General features: G+C 34.8%; 1 protein-coding gene across 1 annotated transcript in view; it reads right to left on the bottom strand.

Moving 5' to 3' along the window:
- Nucleotides 1-2,436: 2,436 nt before the first annotated feature.
- The window catches only part of RCF3 (RNA-binding KH domain-containing protein), a 72,468-nt gene continuing 54,949 nt past the window's right edge, over nt 2,437-19,955 (bottom strand). Inside the window, exons 7-8 of the mRNA XM_089831294.1 lie at nt 3,040-3,163; nt 2,437-2,910 (exon numbers count right to left, since the gene is read on the bottom strand). Of these exons, the coding sequence (XP_089687420.1) occupies nt 2,885-2,910; nt 3,040-3,163 (150 nt within the window). The 3' untranslated portion in view covers nt 2,437-2,884. The remainder of the gene's footprint in view (nt 2,911-3,039; nt 3,164-19,955) is intronic.

Raw genomic sequence — 19,955 nt, forward strand, 5'->3', positions numbered from 1 at the left:
AGCTTCCTTGTTTGTAGGAGGCCTAATTGGGGCTCATAGAGCTACAAGGCCTAACAGTGCAAGATTTTGATTTTGAAGTCCAAAACTTTCAAAGATGGTGCACAAAGGTTGGGAAATGATCAAGAACCTTTTGAGGGTGGTCAAAACACCTATTTTCCTTGTTGGGAAACAAATGAGAGCCTATGTGCTTGTTTATGCGTAAAGTGCATAATCGAGGTTTGAAGGCTTAAGGGAGTGTATTAAATTGATTGGGTGAGTTTCTAGATTGGAGAGGACTAGGAAGAGATCCTCTAGGATAGGGTATAGAGAAAAGACTCTCGGAAGGCAAAGAGAAAGCCTTGGGTAGAGCAAGAAAGCTCTAAGTGTGAGGAGCTCCCTATCACTTAGAAATTGTTATTGCAGAACTTTCCAAAAATATCTTTAGATGAGGCAACTTCAACATGTAGCATGGCTAGTGGAAGTGGCATTGTAACTCAATCAAATGTTGAACCCATGTTGCAGTTTATGAAATGTATAAAATCTATTTTTTATTTACATATACACTCTACAAATTTAATAATATATTTTTTTAAAGATTAATTTTTAAAAATTATGTTTTTAAGAATCTTAAATTAAATAGCCAAGGTATTTTGAAATTTTTCCTAAGTTTTGCCTTGTCCTATGTTTTTTGAAAATTTGGGCTTCCTCAATTATTGTCAAGTCCGAGTTTTTCAACCATGTTAGAGGGATCCTAGAGTCCCCAGTTTAATCACCTCTTCCTTCCTGCCCATTCAAGACACTAGCATCTCTAAATGACCTTTGGGTAAAACTACTTGACACAAACACAAATCAACCTATGTAATGACATTTCTAACAACTTAGTCCCACCACATACCTCAATGACATAAATCTAATCTCTGATCACCCCCAAGCCATTCAGAAAAATACAACTTACAAGCTGCTGCATTACTACAAAAGTTACATCAATCTTATAAATGTTAGGAGTGATTCTAGAGAACGTATCTTTCTTCCTTAATAATCTTTTAGCTTCAAACTATTATGCTTAGATATTTCCCAATGAATACTACCAAATCAGTCCACTCACAGTTATTGATGTTGACATTTATAATTCCTCCTTTCCAACTTCAGGAAAAGACATTCCACGAGACTTGTATATTATCTCTCCAATTCTCCTTGTGTATGCTCTTTAGGGATCATGTTCCTCCTGCTTGGTTATTTACATTGTTCCTGGCCATGTGTTAGCGGTGCACATGTATTTGGCTCCTTCCCTTTTTAGGGCTTCCCTAGGATTCTCTTTCTAAAGTTTTCTATCAATATTGATATTTACATTTTTCTCACTTAAATTTTGGGTGATTTGAATAAACTTTTGCTGATTTTAAAATGATTCCAAGCCGTTTAATGTTAGAAAAAATTACAAGTTTTGAATAGTATTTTCTGAGACTATGTCCGAGTTAAATATGAGGCTGCCAAACTTTCCTGAGTCACAAGGGTTAATACAAATGGGTGAGGGACCTTACTCCTCAATTAAACTACCAGAGATATAAGAGGATTAAAATCTAATCAAAATCTTTAGTTGTTCATAAATTTTATTATCATAAGAACCTCAGGATCCTAGTTTAAAATATTATTCAAGGTTATGAAAATGGCAGCAACAGTGAAGCATGAGGGGAAACAAATAACAGTGGCAGCAGTGGCAGGCATGGCAATCGGTTTGGCAGCGTCCTGCCTAGGAACCTTGTCTACAATTAAATGTCACTAGCAGACATCGAAACTTGAGCAGTAGGCATTCAAATTTGAACAACAGATATCTAAACTCTGAAAGCAAATTGCAACAAACAGCTCTGAGATTCCTTCATCTTTGGCATGACCTGATAAGAGCAGTGAAGCCTTGTGTAAACAATAATTGCCTCCGTGGTTTTGAATAATATGCCCTAGCAGATAAAGATAAGATAATTTATTAATGTCAAACAAGAGACCACAAATAGGGTTAAATGGACTGCCAGAGCACAACAAGAGAGGCCAGTCAACAGCGGGAACACCAAATGGTGCCCGGGAAAGCGGAAACAGTAAGAAACACAGGAGCCAAGAACCGGGAGGAAGCCGTCCGCAACAAGCAGATGAAAAATGATATTTTTTTCATTAGAAGTCAAATCCTTTAAATTCTGTACAAACTTTAGGGCATTTTAAAATGATTTTTCTTCATTTTTCTTTTCTTGAATCTGTGAATTTCGAATTTGTACAAAAAAATACAGCAAACTCAGTAGCTAAGGTTCCAGGCATGAGCCATATAGAGTAAACTCCCAAGCATAGAAAAGGATCATTCACATCTAAGAACATACTTTCTGACCTCCACAAAGAAGATCAGATCATCAAAATCATCCAAGCTCTTAATATTTCAGCTTCTACTTCAATCTAACTTCAGAAGTGCAACAGCAGTGACCTCAAGAAATCTTACAGAACAATTGCAATAGATGAATCTGAGGCCAAATTCTGGCCCCTGAATAATCATACATATCTGTCTCCTATCCAATAATATGGAAATGACAACTCAGAGAACAATCTCACTGTAATACACAAAACTATTGAAACAGTTCTGGCTCTCAGAAAAACTCGGAGAGATCTAAATTGGAATCATATGTAATAGCATTCAATTTTTACACTATATGTAACAAATAGATTTCCAGGAGACCATTCCAGATAATTACAGAAAGAAACTCTAATTTGAAGCCCTTGACAACTTCTTTTCTACAGAGGAATCTTGCCCATGAAACCAAGACCTTAAAATAACATCTAATTCTTTATAAATTACTTACTCTGCAAAAGTTCTACAGCTTGGCAATCAAATGCGAGCAATTTTCTTGGTCGACATAAATTCAGTGCCTGGTTAACTCTGAGATTCTAGTTCTTGTGCTGTTGAAGTAGAAATTCAGTTGAACATATCATTCAATTGTAAGGAAGCAGAATAAAGATCTTAAGGAAGATATGTACTCTACAAAAAAAAAGGCATTATGAAAAGCTTAACAGAAAACAATATTTTACCTTTGAGAATGAATGCGTGAAGTAGACTCTGAGCTCTGTGTGTTTGCTCTGGAGATCCAGATATTTCAACTACTTTCTCGAATCCAGGTCTAACTTCAAGCAAGTTAACAGTTGCCCCTGACATCTGAGGAAATGATGTAAATATTCTTAAAAATTATTTGAATCTTTGAATAAACAATAGAGACACTAACAGGAACCACATTATGCATTACATTTGTTGAACTAAAGGAAATATTCTCAGAGACAAATAACAACTAGGACAATATGTGAGATTGAAAAGGGGACAAAAAGCTGCCTTTTTTTGTACATTCGAGCTCCTAGAGCACACAATATATTGACACACTGAAAATCTCACAGCAGCATTCCATTTACACAGCAATTGAGTTGCATGAGCTTGAATCAGGGAAAATATTGGGAATAAAAAATTTTACATGATTAAAAATATTCATTAAATAATAAAAATAACTCGAGCACTTATTTTTTAGAGCAGTCTATGTAAAAGATGCTGATAAATATTCAGAAAATGTCTATTTTTAACTAGATTTGTGAGCAAAGTGAAGTGGGCGCTTGAAGAATGGTCTCTCTCAATCTTCTATGTAATTTTTCTAATGATAGGTATGCTAGTTTGAAATTTGAATATATAGAAATATGACTTTTATATAGATGAATAATATTGATGTTTTAAATTCTGCATTTATAAGAAAAATATTGTTATAGAGAGCATTACTACTTACATATGTGTATATGTAAGTAATACTACTCTTAATCATATCATATAAAAATTATAAATAATATATATTATATATAAATAAAGTTAGCAATTCTATATACATTACTCTTATGTATATCTGTATATGGGAATATCTCCAAACAACATAGATGAAGTAGTGTATTGATATATCCATAGTTCCCTGACTTAGCCTCAGCAAGGCTGACTCAACTCAAGACTCGGTGATTAATCTGCATGAGTCAGGAAAAAACTCATCAGGACTCTGCAAAAACTAAGTTTCTGGGGAGTTTTGCCTAGGCAAATTTTTTGGAGAGTCACAGGTCACTGGGACTCAGCCAAGATGACTCAACTCGGGACGCACCACGACTCGGACAGTTTTGGAGAGGTTGGGAACTATGGATATATCTATCATTATAAAGTGTATAAGTCAACATTTATATTTGGTTAGATTGAAGATGATTCTCTAATTACATAATCATTCTCGTTTTTTATTGATTGGTAATAATAAGCTTTTGTATCAATATTTCAGGAACTGATTGCAGAAACAGCTGATAATTCAGCACTCCACTGTTTTGCAAACTCTGTTCTACATTTCTATCTACTTTATCGTCCAGCCACCCCTACATCCAGGCAAAAAGACTGAAAGATTATGAAAAAAATCTCAGTCATTACACACTAATGATCCCCACTACTAATTACAAACTTATTCCTTTTACAATTTCATTAGAGCTTAGAGGCCTTCAAACACAAGTATCGAGTCAAACCACCTCAAGATTTACATATATGAGCCACTAGTATAGACAAAAATTGATTTTTAAAAAAAGGGATTCAAACCCAACAGACATTTTCCATTTTTTCTCCTTTAAAAGCTTCACACGACCATTTATCTAGAAATCCTCTAGCTCAAACTTTGGCCCTTTCTTTTCTTTTTTTGTAGCTGCAATTTCTGCTTGGCACCCTCTTGCACCTTGAGTAAATCTTTGAATCCATCCAAACCCATCTGGGCTTTAGTCCTCTCCTCTATTACTTTTTGCATTGCAAATGATAAAATGGCGAATGGAACCCTCACTATTTCCAATCTATCACCAATCTCCATACTTCACATTAAAGCCCTTAACCAAAATGGTTGTGGTCACTAGGGATTTCAGTTTATAAAGCCATTCATCTTGCACACACTCCACCCATTTGGCATTTAACCTGTAACAGTCTTACAAGTGCATGAATTCCTCACCCGACAAAATATCAACTGTTAGCAGAAAGATTGGTTCTTGAATCTAGAAAACACCCCATAGTCACTTCTCTGATATTATCCCTAGAAACGAGACTTGTTGCTTGATTCTAAACCCAGCCTTCATTTTTCTTCCTTCACATTAAGCTTCAACACCTTCACTAGCGAATACCACCTTTCTTCCCACAGGGTTTCCTCTCCTCAATTCAAAGCATGCCTTGAAAATGTAATGTCTCCTATTTAAATCACTCCCCCCACTACGATATCAACACCTCAGTAACACACATTTAAATGATGTCAAACTGGCATTAGTGGCATCCAGTATTTCCCCCTCATTAATTCCAAATCTCACATATCCTGCCAATGGTCCTTCGACAGTCGCTCGGTAAATGCCACTGCCATCTTGGAATAATCTGGTGACCACCTAATTGTCAGTTGGGCGTGCATGAGTGATTTTAAAATCTTTAAAAGTATTTAAAATTTTACAAGTTGATTTAATATATTTATTAAAGTTTCATGCCATTGCTTCTTTAATCAAGGGATCAACTACAAGCAAGATCAAGGATCTGCGTGAATTCATGGCCAAGGAAGCTAAAAAACAATAAAAAGTGGGCCCAATTATGCTTTTTAATGTTTTTTTGTGTAAACCCTCAAAATGACCCTATAAGTCATTATGTGAGTTTATTTGCTCTCACAGTTGCTCTCTATTTTGCTTTCTCATAGTTGCTAGTTTGAAGTAAAGTGCTTGGATTCGAAGGAGATTGGTTGTGGAACTCAAATACCTTGCAAGAAGTGTGTAAAGTATGCATTTCAACCATATTCTTTAATTCTTTCATAGATTATTGATTTATTTCTAGTTTTCCAAAAAAAATAAGTTTTTGTGTAAGTCTTGACTCATGGTTTTCTTTCATTTTTTTCCTAGAGTGCAAGAATAGAACAATGAGTAGTCAAGGTTGAGTGGGTGGGGCTGGATCACCAAGATTCAAAATTGATAAGGGGTCTCCTTTATGGAGACACACAACAAGAATCACACAATGTCATGGGGGTGGGTCATACATATGGAAATGTAATTATTGCAATGTACAATATTGAAGCTCATATTCCCGAGTGAAACTACATTTTTTGGGCCTTCTCGGTGAAGGAATTAACATGTGTGAGGGTAGTGGACCAGATAAGAAGGGATTATCAGCTGCATAAATAACAGTGCTAGGAAAAGAGCAAAAAGATTTTGATAGTGTAAAGTGTCTGCAAATTCTATGATTGAATATAGACTGGATTCGATCTTCGACTTCTCCTTGTGAATTGCTGAGAATAACTTCAAAGTATTGCCTTCCATTGAATTAGAAATGTAAATCAGAATTCTGTCTTTTAATTCTGCAACTCGTATGTGGGCAGTAATGACTAAGGAGCAGACTTGCGTTGATCTTGTGTGGTCTTAGACTTCATCCTTACCCTCTATAAGTATAGGAGTCAAGGGACATGTCCTTAGAAAGGGCATGTCTCTACCAAAATTATATGCCTAACCCTCTAGAAGTCGGCGACTTTCTAAGGATGATTAAGTTTAATCACAAATATACAAAATTAAGTTTAGTTTAGTCTTTAAATAAACATCCTAAGGATAGGTGCCGATTTTATAAAGGAGACAATGCAAACAACTTAGTCTATTTATCATGCAATTTCAGATCGAATTGATCTGTTCTCAAATCAGCAAGCATTAACAAGTTACAGAATTAACACTCCCTCTTAACTTGATAATCATACCGAAAGATATCATACCTAGCAACATCAATACAGATGACCAAGCAAGATTTGATACTATATATCTATCTGAATCTCCTTAGCATGTGGTATCATAGAACACATGATACAATGTCATATTACTAAACCTATAGTATAACAAATCACTACTACTAGTGATAATAGTATTGCAAAGAATACAATGTACAAGATAAATCTCAAGAGTAATATAATTTCTTCATTTATCCAAGTTGTGACTCATAGATACTGGTATTTCTATATTACAACATGATCCTGAGTTTAAGACCTACCAGAATACAGGATAAACCTGGAGAATAATAAAATTCTTCCTTTATCCAAATTGTGACTCATTAACATAACAATGTTAACATCACAATATGATCTTAAACTCATCTAGATCTTACAGTAGAACTCTAATGTTTAGCACATTATCTAAGAGATCTTCATCTCTCATAATGTTTTTTATACAAGTGTTCATTATCTCAGAGATCGTCACCTCTTAAATAATGAATACAAATGGTGAAGCCCATAATAGTCAATAGCCTGACAAAATAAAATTATTTTATTAATAAGTTAAAAGTACAAATGGATTACAAATCAACCATACCAAGTCTCCTCCTGAAGTGTTCTATCTTCACTCTTGATAGAGGTTTGATGAGTATGTTTGTTGTTTGATCTAGGAATTGCAATATGCTTGGGCCTGTAATGAAAAATTGGATTCACTGAAAGCTTGATGGAACTCTGATTATCACAATGAATAATCATAGGATTCATGGCTTGCCCAAGTAATCCCACAAGTAACTTACTTAGCTAGACTGCTACTCGCGAGACCATCGTTGCTACAATGTATTTGGCTTCTATGGAGCTTTGAGCTACTGAAGACAGCTTTCTGCATATCCAAGATATCATCACTAATCCTAAACTGAAATAGCATCCTGAGGTACTTTTTTTATCTTTAACACTTTCACCCCAATCTGAGTCGGTGAATCCATGTAAATCTAGATCAACATTCTCATATTTGAGTCCAAAATTAAGAGTTCCTTGTAAGTATCTCATAATGTGTTTAACTGCAACTAAGTGAATCTCCTTTGGCTCACACATAAACTAGCTTAAGGCATTAATAGCATAGCAAATATCCGGTCTTGTATTTACTAAGTACATAAGGGACCCAATCATCTGTCTATAGAGAGTAAAATCTATGTAAGGTGATTCTGCTGCTGCTTCCTTAAGTTTATGTAGATTAGTCTCCATTGGAGAAGACATGGGCTTGCAATTCCACATTCCAAATCTCTTCAAAATGTCTGATGTATACTTCCCTTGATTAAATATGATACCATCAAAATTTTGCCATACTTCTAATCCTAGGAAGTGTCCCAAATCTTTCATCTCGAATTCTCTAGGTAGATCTTTCTTGCACTGATCTATGAGATGATCATCACCTGCTATTAGTAAATCATCAACATACAGTATCAGAATTACCATATCATCTTTATCTCTTTTATAATATAAATTTGGATCAGCTTCATTCTTGGAGAATCCTGAGCCAGTGAGATACTTATCAATTCTTTCATACTAGGCCCTGGGAGCCTGTTTAAGCCCATATAGAGCTTTCTTGAGCCTACAAACAAAAGCGTTAGGATCATGAGTTTCAAATCCTTCAGGTTGCTCCAAATATACTTCTTCTATAATCTTTGCATTTAGGAATGTTATTTTTACATCCACCTGATGTACTTTGCATCCCTTTAATGCTGCAATTGCTAAGACTACTCTTACGGAGCAAAGGTTTCTTCATAATCAATCCCTTCTGAGAAAATCCTCTGGCTACAAATCTAGCTTTATACTTTTCAATGCTGTCGTAAGCAGCATGCTTTATTTTAAATATCCACTTGGAAGAAACAACAAATTTTCCTTTAGGTCTTGGAACAATTTCCCAAACATCATTTTTCATAATAGATTGGTATTCTTCTGTCATGGCTTCTTTCCAAGTTGTATGTTTAATAGCATCAAAAGGATTGGTTGGTTTTGTGTTGGGTAAATCACTCATGTTTACTGTACAACTAGAGAATCTTTTAGGTCTTTTGCTTTCTCTGACTGTTCCGGAAGGTGCAACAAAGTCTTGAGCTGCCTCGACTATTTTAATGGCCCAAACTGGTCTTTTCTTTGAATTTTTAGTTTCTTCAAGATTCAAATTTTGAATTTCATCTTCAATTTCTTCTAAGTTCTCCCTCTGGGACCTAGATTCACTATTTCTTTTAGAACTAAATAAAGGAGAAGGTTCTTCAGAACTTAGGGCTCTTTTGAATGCAAGATCTTCTTCAAAAATCACATCCCTACTAAGTTCAACACTTTTCTATCTAGGTATGAAAATCCTATATGCCTTAGATGTGTCATTATACCCTACAAAAATACCTTTCCTCCCAAAGGGTTCTAACTTGGTTCTCTTTTCTTTTGGAACATGGATATATATAGGGCACCCAAAAATCCTAAGATGACTTATATTAGGTTTGACCTTAGTAAATACCTCTTCAGGAGTTTTATCTCTAAGGTAAGAATGCGGACTTTTGTTTTGAATATAAACAACAGTACAACAGGCTTCTGCCTAAAGGTAATATTCTAGATTTTGATCAAAAATCATAGCTCTAGCAACTTCTATGATTGTTCTATTCTTTCTTTCTGCGACCCCATTTTGTTCTAGATTATAAGGAACGTTGTACTCCCTCTTAATCCTTGATTCTTTACAAAACCTTATTAAACAAGTCTAAGGTATATTTCCCTCCGTTATCAATTCTCTGAGTTTTAATTTTGTATCCTAAAAGGTTTTAATGTTTTAAATTCTTTAAATCTCTTTAGGATTTCTTCTGAATCTTTGCATTTTAAGAAGTAAATCCATGCTTTCCTAGAGAAGTCATCTATGAACAAAATATAATATCACAATCCTCCAAGAGAAGGAACAGACATAGGACCACATAAATCTGAATGAAATAATTCCAAATCATTATTTGTTTTCCTAGTGCTATGATGAAATGGACTTCTAGTGTTCTTACCCAAAGCACACCCTTTGCATATGCTTGAGTGGTCTTTATTTAATTTAGGTAATCAAGTAACCATCTTCTCCATAGCTGATAAGGTTTTGAAATTTAGATGTCCTAATCTTTTGTGCCATATTTCAATTATGTCTGCAACTTCATGAACTAAGGCTTGAATAGGTCAACTAGATTTTGTATTCAATTCATTTAATTCATACAAATATCCTTTTCTCTGACCAATCAACTTCGCTTTCTTAATTGAGGAGTTCTTTGCCCAAGTTAATACTTTGCCATCCACGAATGCAACATTATGCCCATCATCTTCAAGTGTTGTAACTGAGATTAGATTTCTTTAAATTTCTAGTACGTAGAGTACACCTTTGAGAAAAAGAGTATTTCATGATTTTAGTTTCAAGGTGCAATTTCCAATTCCTTCAACGAAATGTGTTGAATTATCACCAATGGCAACTTCACCGTTAACCTTTTCTGATAAAGAGTCTAGTGTTTCTTTGTATCCCGTTATATGTCTCGAAGATCCACTATCAATTGCCCATGCTTTATTTGAAATTTCATTTGATAGTGAGGAGTACAATACACGATTCTCAGGATCATAGGTATCTTCTTCCCTAATAACATATGTATAGTTTTGCTTGTTGTTTAGAATTTTCAGGACAATTAGATTTATAGTGTCCAAATTTTTCACATTTGAAACATTTTATTTTAGATAGATCTTTCTAGGGTTTCCCATTCCTTTGATTTCCCTTTTTCTTCTTGAAGTGCTTCTTTTTGCCCTTATATGAGTTTGTCTTAAGAACATGAAGCTTTTCATCTTCTGTTTTTAGTTTCCCTCCTTTCTTTAGTTTTCTGGATTCTTCTTGAAGACAATCGTTCTTAAGTCTATTGAAGTCTGGAAGATTATCTCTGGCACTTATTCCTTATGCAAAAGTCTCCCATGAATCTGGTAATCCATCTATAGCCATTAGTGTTAATTCTATATCACTAATAATGGTTCCTATACTTGACAGTTCATCTCTAATGCCAGCAACCCTTAGGAAGTAAGAATTCATTGATTCTCCTTTCTTTATTTGAATGTGATTTAGTTGCCTTTTCAGTGCTAGAACCCTAGTTGCATTGACGACCTCGTATGCATTTTGTAATGTATTCATCGTATCAAATGCAATTTGATGTTTCGTAAGCATGGGTACGATATCATTTTTTACTCCATCCAATATGATTTGAATTGCTTTCCTATCTCCTTTGCTCCAGATGGATTTATGAGATTCAACTGGCAGTTGTTTGGATGCTTTATCAACAAATTGTCTTACATTATTCTCTTCAAGAATCATCATGATTCTGAATTTCCAGGTATCAAAGTGTTCTTTCCCATCAAACCTATCCTCGGGTCTAATTGTGTATGCAATTGAAGATAGGAGATAGTTGCTAGATGTATATGAAGTCTGATAACTGAATTTTGCAAAGCCTAGGTTCAACTACCAGAGCTTTGATACCATGTAAAGTTTCTACAAATTCTATGACAGAATATAGACTGGATTCAATCTTCTACTTCTCCTTGTGAACTGCTGAGAATAACTTCAAAGCATTGCCTTCATTTGAATTAGAAATGTAAATCAGAATTATGTCTTTTAATTCTGCAATTCGTATGTGGGCAGTAATGACTAAGTAGCAGACTTGTGTTGATCTTGTGTGCTCTTAGACTTCATCCTTACCCTCTATAAGTATAGGAGTCAAGGGAAATGTCCTTAGAAAGGACATGTCTCTTCCAAAATTATTTCCCTAACCCTCTAGAAGTCGGCGACTTTCTAAGGATGATTAAGTTTAATCACAAACATACACAATTAAGTTTAGTTTAGTCTTAAATAAACATCGTAAGGATAGGCGCCGATTTTATAAAGGAGACAATGCAAACAACTTAGTCCTATATTTATCATGCAATTTCAGATCGAATTGATCTGTTCTCAGATCAGTATGCATTAACAAGTTACAGAATTAACAAATAGAGCAGTTGCAAAAGAAAATCGTGGTGCTTACAAAAGAACAACTACACCAACACCACCATCCAATCAAACAAGCACAAGAACACATCATTTTTTGCTTGTGCGAACTACAAATGATGAAGATGCAGACTCGTCTCCACTCACCCACAAGAGAGACCCACTAGATATGGCATTCTAGAATGAATTGAGAGAGATTGCTGATCACAAAATTGGACGTTGTTTAATTGTAAATGGTGTTTCATTTAATTTTGCAAGATCACCTTATTTTAGGGAGATGGTGCAAGCAATAAATGAAGCAACCCTTGGTTACAGATCACCTGGTTATGAGAAGTTGCACACTACCATATTACATGATGAGAGGAAATCTGTAGAAGTTGAACTTCAACCAATAAGAGATTCTTGGGTTTAATCGGGTGTGTCTATTATTTTGGATGGGTGGACAGATTGTAAAAATCGTACATTGATCAATGTTATTGTTGCATGCTCTAAGGGGGCAATGTTCTTGAAGGCAATTGATTGTGAAGGTCAAGTGAAAGATTCAAAATTTATTTCACGCATTCTCATTAATGCCATAGAGTCAGTGGGTTTTGGTAATGTTGTCCAAGTGGTCACGGACAATGCAAAAGTTTGCAAGGATAATTGTAGAGTCTAGACATGATCATATTTTTTGGACACCATGCACTCTCCACTCTCTCAATTTGGTGATGAAATCAATTGGCACCGAAATAGATTGGGTGAAAAAGATATATGAGGAAGTTAAAGGGATTCAAATGTTTGTGACATATCATCACATGTCACAAGCAATTTTTAGGAGTTTCTAGGACTTGGAATTATTGACGGTAAATTTGTAAATTAAATACTCAATTATATATTATTGGATTCCATACTATTTTTTTTGTTGTTTAAATAAACATGTTTTAATTATTAAATGTATTACTAACTTTAGTTTAACATGTACTTAGGTTGTTGAAACCCACTTTGCCTCTCTGACAATCGTCTTGAGACTACTTGTGAAGGTAAAGGAAGCATTGAAACAGATGGTCATTAGCCCCCAATGGGGCATTTGGAAGAATTCCAATACAGCAAGGGCCTTAAATAGGAGAACAATGATACTAGATGAGGATTGGTGGGGTCTTGTGACTTGTGTTGGAAGTCACTGATCCAATAATGGCAATGCTTTGCTTTGCAAACAGTGATGAGTCATGCCTTGGGGATATTTATGATTCCATGCACACTATGTTGGAAAAGAGTAAAATGGTAAGTTTTATGCTCTTTTACAATTGTTATTTGAGAGATATCTAGATTCTAAATTTTAAATTGACATAATCACTAATTATAATTATTATTCATATCTCATATCCTAGGTCATACAGAGGAGGGAGAATGATACTCAGGACACCTTTTACAAAAAGTTGGAAGCAATTGTTCATCATCGATGGAACAAGATGACCAAACCTTTCAACCTCCTCACATAGGCTCTATCCCCAAGGTACCATAGTGCTTATCAAATGCATGTGCTTATGTTATCCAATGTTTGTGCTATTGATATTTGATAATGTTCAATTGTATTACATTATCCCCAGGTACTATAGTGCAGATATACTTTGCCTTCCAAGTAGAGTGCCACCATTTAGAGATGCAGAGGTTGCAAATAGATATAAGAGGGCACTAGCTAAAATCTTCCAAGATCCGGAAATTGGGGCGATTGTGAGGAAGGAATTTGCTGCCTTCACCTTAGGTGATAATTTCCACCCTATTGCTATAGTAGACCAAAGCAAGATGGATGTCATTAAAGATCCTATCCGAAGTAAGTTTGTGAAATTTAACACCTAAAGTTGATTTCTTAAGCTTAAAGTTAAGATTCTCAATTCCTTGAATTTATCTTGATTATTGTATTGATATTTTTTTAATTTCTCTTTAGGTTGCCAGCACTTCTGCAATTGAGCGAAATTGGAGTACTTACTCCTTTATCCACTCAGTCAAACGCAATTGGTTGGCTACAAAAAAAAAAGACCCTGTGTTCATTCACAACAATTTGCGCTTGTTGTCATGGAAGGATCCTATGTAAAAGAAGGGGCCCAAAAAGCTTTGGGATGTAGCACCCGAGACTCCTGATTTAGATATGACCATCTAGGATCTTACTAGATCCACTTTGCTTGATGTGGGATGAGGAGGAGGATTATGAGTTCACAATCCCCTCTACTACAAGTGGAGTTGGTTTGGGTTCATCTGGTGATACAGATATGGCACTTGGAGCTCATCAGTACCCCTCTGATGCGGATTTTCTTAAAAATCCATTTGATGATTAAATCAAAAAATTAAGTTGTTACTCTTGACTCTTTTATGAGTAAATTAAATTTAATGATCTATATTTTGAATGTTACAAACTCTCACTTTCGGTAATTCAATGTGAATGTGTTGATTTTCTTTATAATCATGAAAATAGATCAAGTATACTAGATTCATAGATGCATACTAGAATCATAGATTCATACTATGAAATGATTTAGTTTTAGAATTGTGTATTTATCTTATTTTTTAGTATATATAATGTTAATTTCATGGATCTTCTGCAAATGTATATTCAGATTTGATTGAGGCAGATATTACTAATGTTTACTGCAGGTCCAGTCCTCTATATTCAATCTTGGATAATTAATAATATCTCTGCTATGTAATTCAGAGGAAGTCGAATGCTTGGAAGATCAAACTGTTGGATATGTGTGTCTTCCAAACTGCATTCACAACCCGTACATATATCCTATCTAGAGGGTATGTCCCTCAAGGGACATAACCCTTGACATTAACAAACAAATTGTTATCCCTAAGCCGGTGATCTTTAGTAAATAAATTAGTTATGACTAAGTTAACCAATAACAAATAAGGTATTTGTCTAGAAATCGCCGGCACCTTTAGAGACAATATATATTAATTTGAAAGCCATTTATTAGGAATATATGTATAGAAGAGCAGGTACAGTCTGTACCATCAGACCTGTAGGTTTATCTAGGTTATATTCTTAACACTCCCTCTTAACCTGATAATCCTACAGAGAGATATCCTATCTAGCAACATCAATACAGATGTTTAAGCAAGAATTAATACTCTATATCTGTCTGTCTCTTCTTAGTATGTGATATCATAGAACACATGATACAAAGTCATACTACTAAATCTGTGATATGACAAATCACTGCTACTAGTGATAAGACACATGTGACTCATAGAAATTGGTATTTCTATATCACAACGAGATCCTGAGTTTAAGATCTACCAGAATACAAGATAAATCTGGAGAATTCTAAGATTATTCCTTTATCCAATTTGTGACCCATGAACATAGCAATGTCAATGTCACAATATGATCTAAAACTCATCTGAATCTTACATAAAATCTATTGTTTAGTACATTATCTAAGAGATCGTCATCTCTCATAATGCCTTTTACACAAGTATTCATTATTTCAGAGATCGTCACCTCTTTAAATAATGATTACACATGGTGGAGCCCACAACAGTCAATAGCCTGACAAAAATTAAATTATCATAAGAATACAAAATAATTCAATCATACCTGGATCTTTCCTGAGATGATCACTCTCAGAGAGGTTTAATAAGAATATCTGCTTTCTAATTTCCAGTACTTAAGGATGAAGTCTAGAGAATAATTAAATTCTCTCTTTCTCCAAGTTGTGATTCACACACATCGAAATGTCTCTTTCACAACACAATCTTGAATCTATTCAAGATTTGCCAGTGGTCCTCTGCTGATTTAAAAACACCATAAGATCATTTGCTATCACATCAAATTTGTGTTGGAAGATTCTTTTCTATTACTACAAACTGATGCTGCAAAACTGTTTGCTGAAAAATGCCTCCACACCATGATGTTTATAAAGGTAGGCCCATCAAATGGTTGCTCACTTTAGATTTTCAAGACTCCTACTGGATATCAAATCTTCTGAGCTCCTTATTCAAGGTTGCCTTGATGAGATGTTAGACTCCCTCTGAATCCAAAATTCTTTCCTACAAGAACATTCTTCAGAAAACAAAATCAAGGCATATACTCTTCTTATAAAAAAAATACCAATGAAAGATATTATAGACATAAGGTAAAAGAAGAGCTCAAGTACAATAGATACGTATCTTTCCATCATAACCTTGATGAAACTTTTGTACTTTATGAGTGTATACCATCTTGACATGGTACACTCAGTCTGAGTTTGTATAACCTAGATCCTGGGGAGTCAACTCGATCTTCTAGGTACTCTCTCTGACATATAACCTTCTTATAAGATGATACTTATGATTCTCTGCTACAAATTCTTTATTACTTGTGAATCAATAAAGCATGATCTTCCTTCCTCTAAGTCAAAATTCACCGTTGCAGATCATTTAGCTTCTCCTTTTGTCAGGAAGGCATACCATGCTAATGATCTTAGTGTCAAAGCATGATGTCACTTTATTCCCTCCTTTCCAAGAGAACCAATACTAATAATCTAAATGGTCATAAGGTTATATAGAATGCATCTTTTCTAAGTCCACAATCATTAACACTCCCTCTTGGACTTGAGGAAAGATCAGAACTGTCTTGAGTAAAATGTTTTGATATCACATATAATATCATGAGTATTGGCCTCCTAGAATATCAATGATATTCACCAAATACTCTTTGAGTAATGGCCTTCCAGTATGGTAGATAGTCACCAAATATTACAATGAATTTTGTGCTTGACTATAGTCTCCAGCAACCTGATGTAACCTCCTTTAATATTCCCAACCTGACAAAGTCTTACCCAATGTATCTCCCATCTAGAGATCACAACCTTCATTTATGGCCAATACCATAGAATTAAATATGCTAGAATCTGATTTAGCTAATTTCAATACTCCCTCTTAGCTAGGGAGGATTAAAAACATTCAAAATATTCACATAATCACTATGGCATTCTCAGAGGGTGCTATTGAACATCATGGACTTTCTATGATACCATCTTGCATACTCGCAAAGGATGGATCTACCTAGCATTGCCCACAGAGGGTGGGAGATACAACTAAATGTATCAATGAAGCAGTCTACATATCTCTCATCTTCCCATTGCATTCTTCTTATGAAAAGTAATTGCTCCTTGGTAGAAGAATACTTAGGTACATCTAGTACTCTAATCTTGGTGCCATCCTGAAAGTTTTTCATAGAGATTAATAACAGTCCAAGAGAAATATCAATGCTTGAATCATTCATGAGTCATTATCCAAATAATATAGCATGAATTAATAACAACATGAAGGATTGAAGAGCATTATTCAACCATAAAGAATACTTATCTCTTTGTACTTCTTGGTCCATCGACAGTCAACAGATATAAGGATTCAGCAACATAGAAGTCAAACTAGATCACATGCTCAAGTCCATAGTATATTATGAAATCCTTTACTCGTATTGATCTTGAAGTAATTTCAAGTGCAGACCCATCTCAATTCATTATGTTTCCATTAAAATGTAAAGTGTTGCTAGTCAGAGTACTAAGATTTCCAAGAATATCAAAGGTACCCCTCATTTGTGACCCCTGTTGCCTGTTGACACTCAAAACTTGCAAACTGCTGCTATTCTGAGATTGTTTGTGAATTTACAAATGTAACAATCAAAACGTATGGGTTAAAGTGTTTCACGTTATAGCTATTTCAAGAGTCTCTAATATTTCATAAGCCAAAGTAATCCTTCCATCCAAATGAATTCAACTTCAAGGTTAATTTGAATCCATATTGGATCAAGATAGGGAAACCAGAAATTGTTCCTTATCAACCACAAGCAATATTTGGCTTGACTAATGATTTCTCAAATATACCTGCCTACTTATCTAGTCATCTCCAAATATGGAACTTATTCAAAGTAAATTCTCAAGTGCGTCATGAATGATCTTTTCCTTAACTTGCTTTCTTTCAACGTGTAATGTGAAAGCCAAGGCACTTTCTCAATACATTTGTATCCCTTACAGAATGATAAAGTCATTCATGTTGGTTTCTTAGGATTGATTGCAGATGTAGCTGTTTTAAATGCTCATTTCTTAGTTCAAAACTTTCCTTACAACATACCAATGGGACCCATGCTTAATGAATTTCCTTTTATTTTGATGCATGGTAATCACACCCCCATTAATGTCGATGCTTGTGCACATCTTGACCTCTTACTTGATCAATCATGATATATAGATTTGGTTTTTCTGCCAATATAGCCCTCCTTTCTTTTAATACTGTGCGTGTACAAGACTTGCCTATTATATATGGCATGTGGCAGTGACTTAATGTTTAACGTCTATCCACGTCACCCTCCTTGCCGATTACCCTCAATAATGTTTTCAATGTACTTTCAGTTCCCTTTTGAAGGTCCATTATGTCTTCTTATCAATCTAGTTCTTACCTTATTTTAAAAAGGTTAATCGACGTTACGATTTCTTCACCGACCATTATGTGTTTTCAACCTAATTTGAAAAATAATCTTTGCATTTTATTTCTGAACACACTCTACTCTTTCTTCTTCCTTATACGATGTCCAACTTTCCTGACTTTTCTTAGGTTGCACGGTATGCATTTGCTAGGCACCACAGTCACTTGGTTCATCATGAATATGGAATCTACTACATCATTCTCTTTCAGAGAGACATGCGTAATCTGGTGAGTTTGTTGGATGATGTATTATGGGTAACTCATGGAAGAAGTTTATGATATAGCAAGAGCACAAGCTCATTGCATTGATTCCAATGATTTCTAGGTACTTGTCCGCCATATTCCTAGTGGATCGAATTTGGAGGTCTAAGATTCATCTCATTGGGTTCTTCTTCATGCCAGTTTTCTTCTTCGCCCTGAACCCAATACAATATCTTTCATTGTGGCCGCCAGATTATTTCATACCCAGCTTCGCTTGACTTGTAATGGTATCTTTGTAGGCACAATAATTGAAGTAGTTGCCTTCATCTATGTCGTCCAACCAGAGGTACTTCACAACTCGGGTGACCTCTTGATTCCCTTTTCTCTGCATTACCATTTTCTCTCTATCTACTTACATTTGCAGACTGAACCTGGCTCTGACACCATGTTAATTTCATGGATCTTCTGCAAATGTATATTCAGATTTGATTGAGGCAGATATTACTAATGTTTATTGCAAGTCCAGTCCTCTATATTCGATCTTGGATAATTAATAATATCTCTACTATGTAATTCGGAGGAAGTTGAATGCTTGGAAGATCAGAGTGTTGTATATGTGTGTCTTCCAAATTGCATTCACAACCCGTACATATATCCTATCTAGAGGGTATGTCCCTCAAGGGACATAACCCTTGGCATTAACAAACAAATTGTTATCCCTAAGCTGGCACTTGAGTAAATAAATTAGTTATGATTAAGTTAACCAATAACAAATAAGGTATTTGTCTAGAAATCGCCGGCACCTTTAGAGAGAATATATATTAATTTGAATGCCATTCATTAGGAATATATGTATAGAAGAGTAGGTACGGTTTGTACCATCAGACCTGTAGGTTTATCTAGGTTATATTCTTAACATATAATGCATATATATATATATATATATATATATATATATATATATATATATATATATATATATATATATGCACGAACCCTCCACAAATCATAATTGGGGGAAAAAAAATCCCAAATCCACAGATCTGATTCACATGCTCGAATTAGATTCGTTTCATGAATCAGCAACTAAGCTTTTTTGTAAATAACGCCAACACTCGTTAGAGAAATCACAATGTAGGAGATGGTCTAACATTTCCTCATTTTTGTCACAAAATGCACACTTGAAAGGGCCCAAAAATCTCAATTTTGTAAATCTTTCATCCATAGGCATGCAACCTCTTAATGCCATCCGTACAAAATGGTCTGCCTTTGGTAGACAATTTTTATTCCAATTGAGAGATTACGACCACTCTTCTGTTTTTGCAACAGATTCAGCAATTTTATACCCTATATTTACAAAATATTTACCCTCCTGTGACCCACACTAGATAATTTCATCTTGATTCTCTAACAACATAATTTTTCTTTCCTTAAAGATACCTTTTAACAACTCATAATTTACTTGACTTAAAGTAAGTGTATCAGGTGACTTCCATGTCCAAAAATCTTGCCCA

The sequence above is a fragment of the Cupressus sempervirens genome, chromosome 5 (genome assembly GCF_028749045.1).
Source record: "Cupressus sempervirens isolate cs-2001-9-10 chromosome 5, ASM2874904v1, whole genome shotgun sequence".
NCBI classification, from domain to species: Eukaryota; Viridiplantae; Streptophyta; class Pinopsida; order Cupressales; family Cupressaceae; genus Cupressus; species Cupressus sempervirens.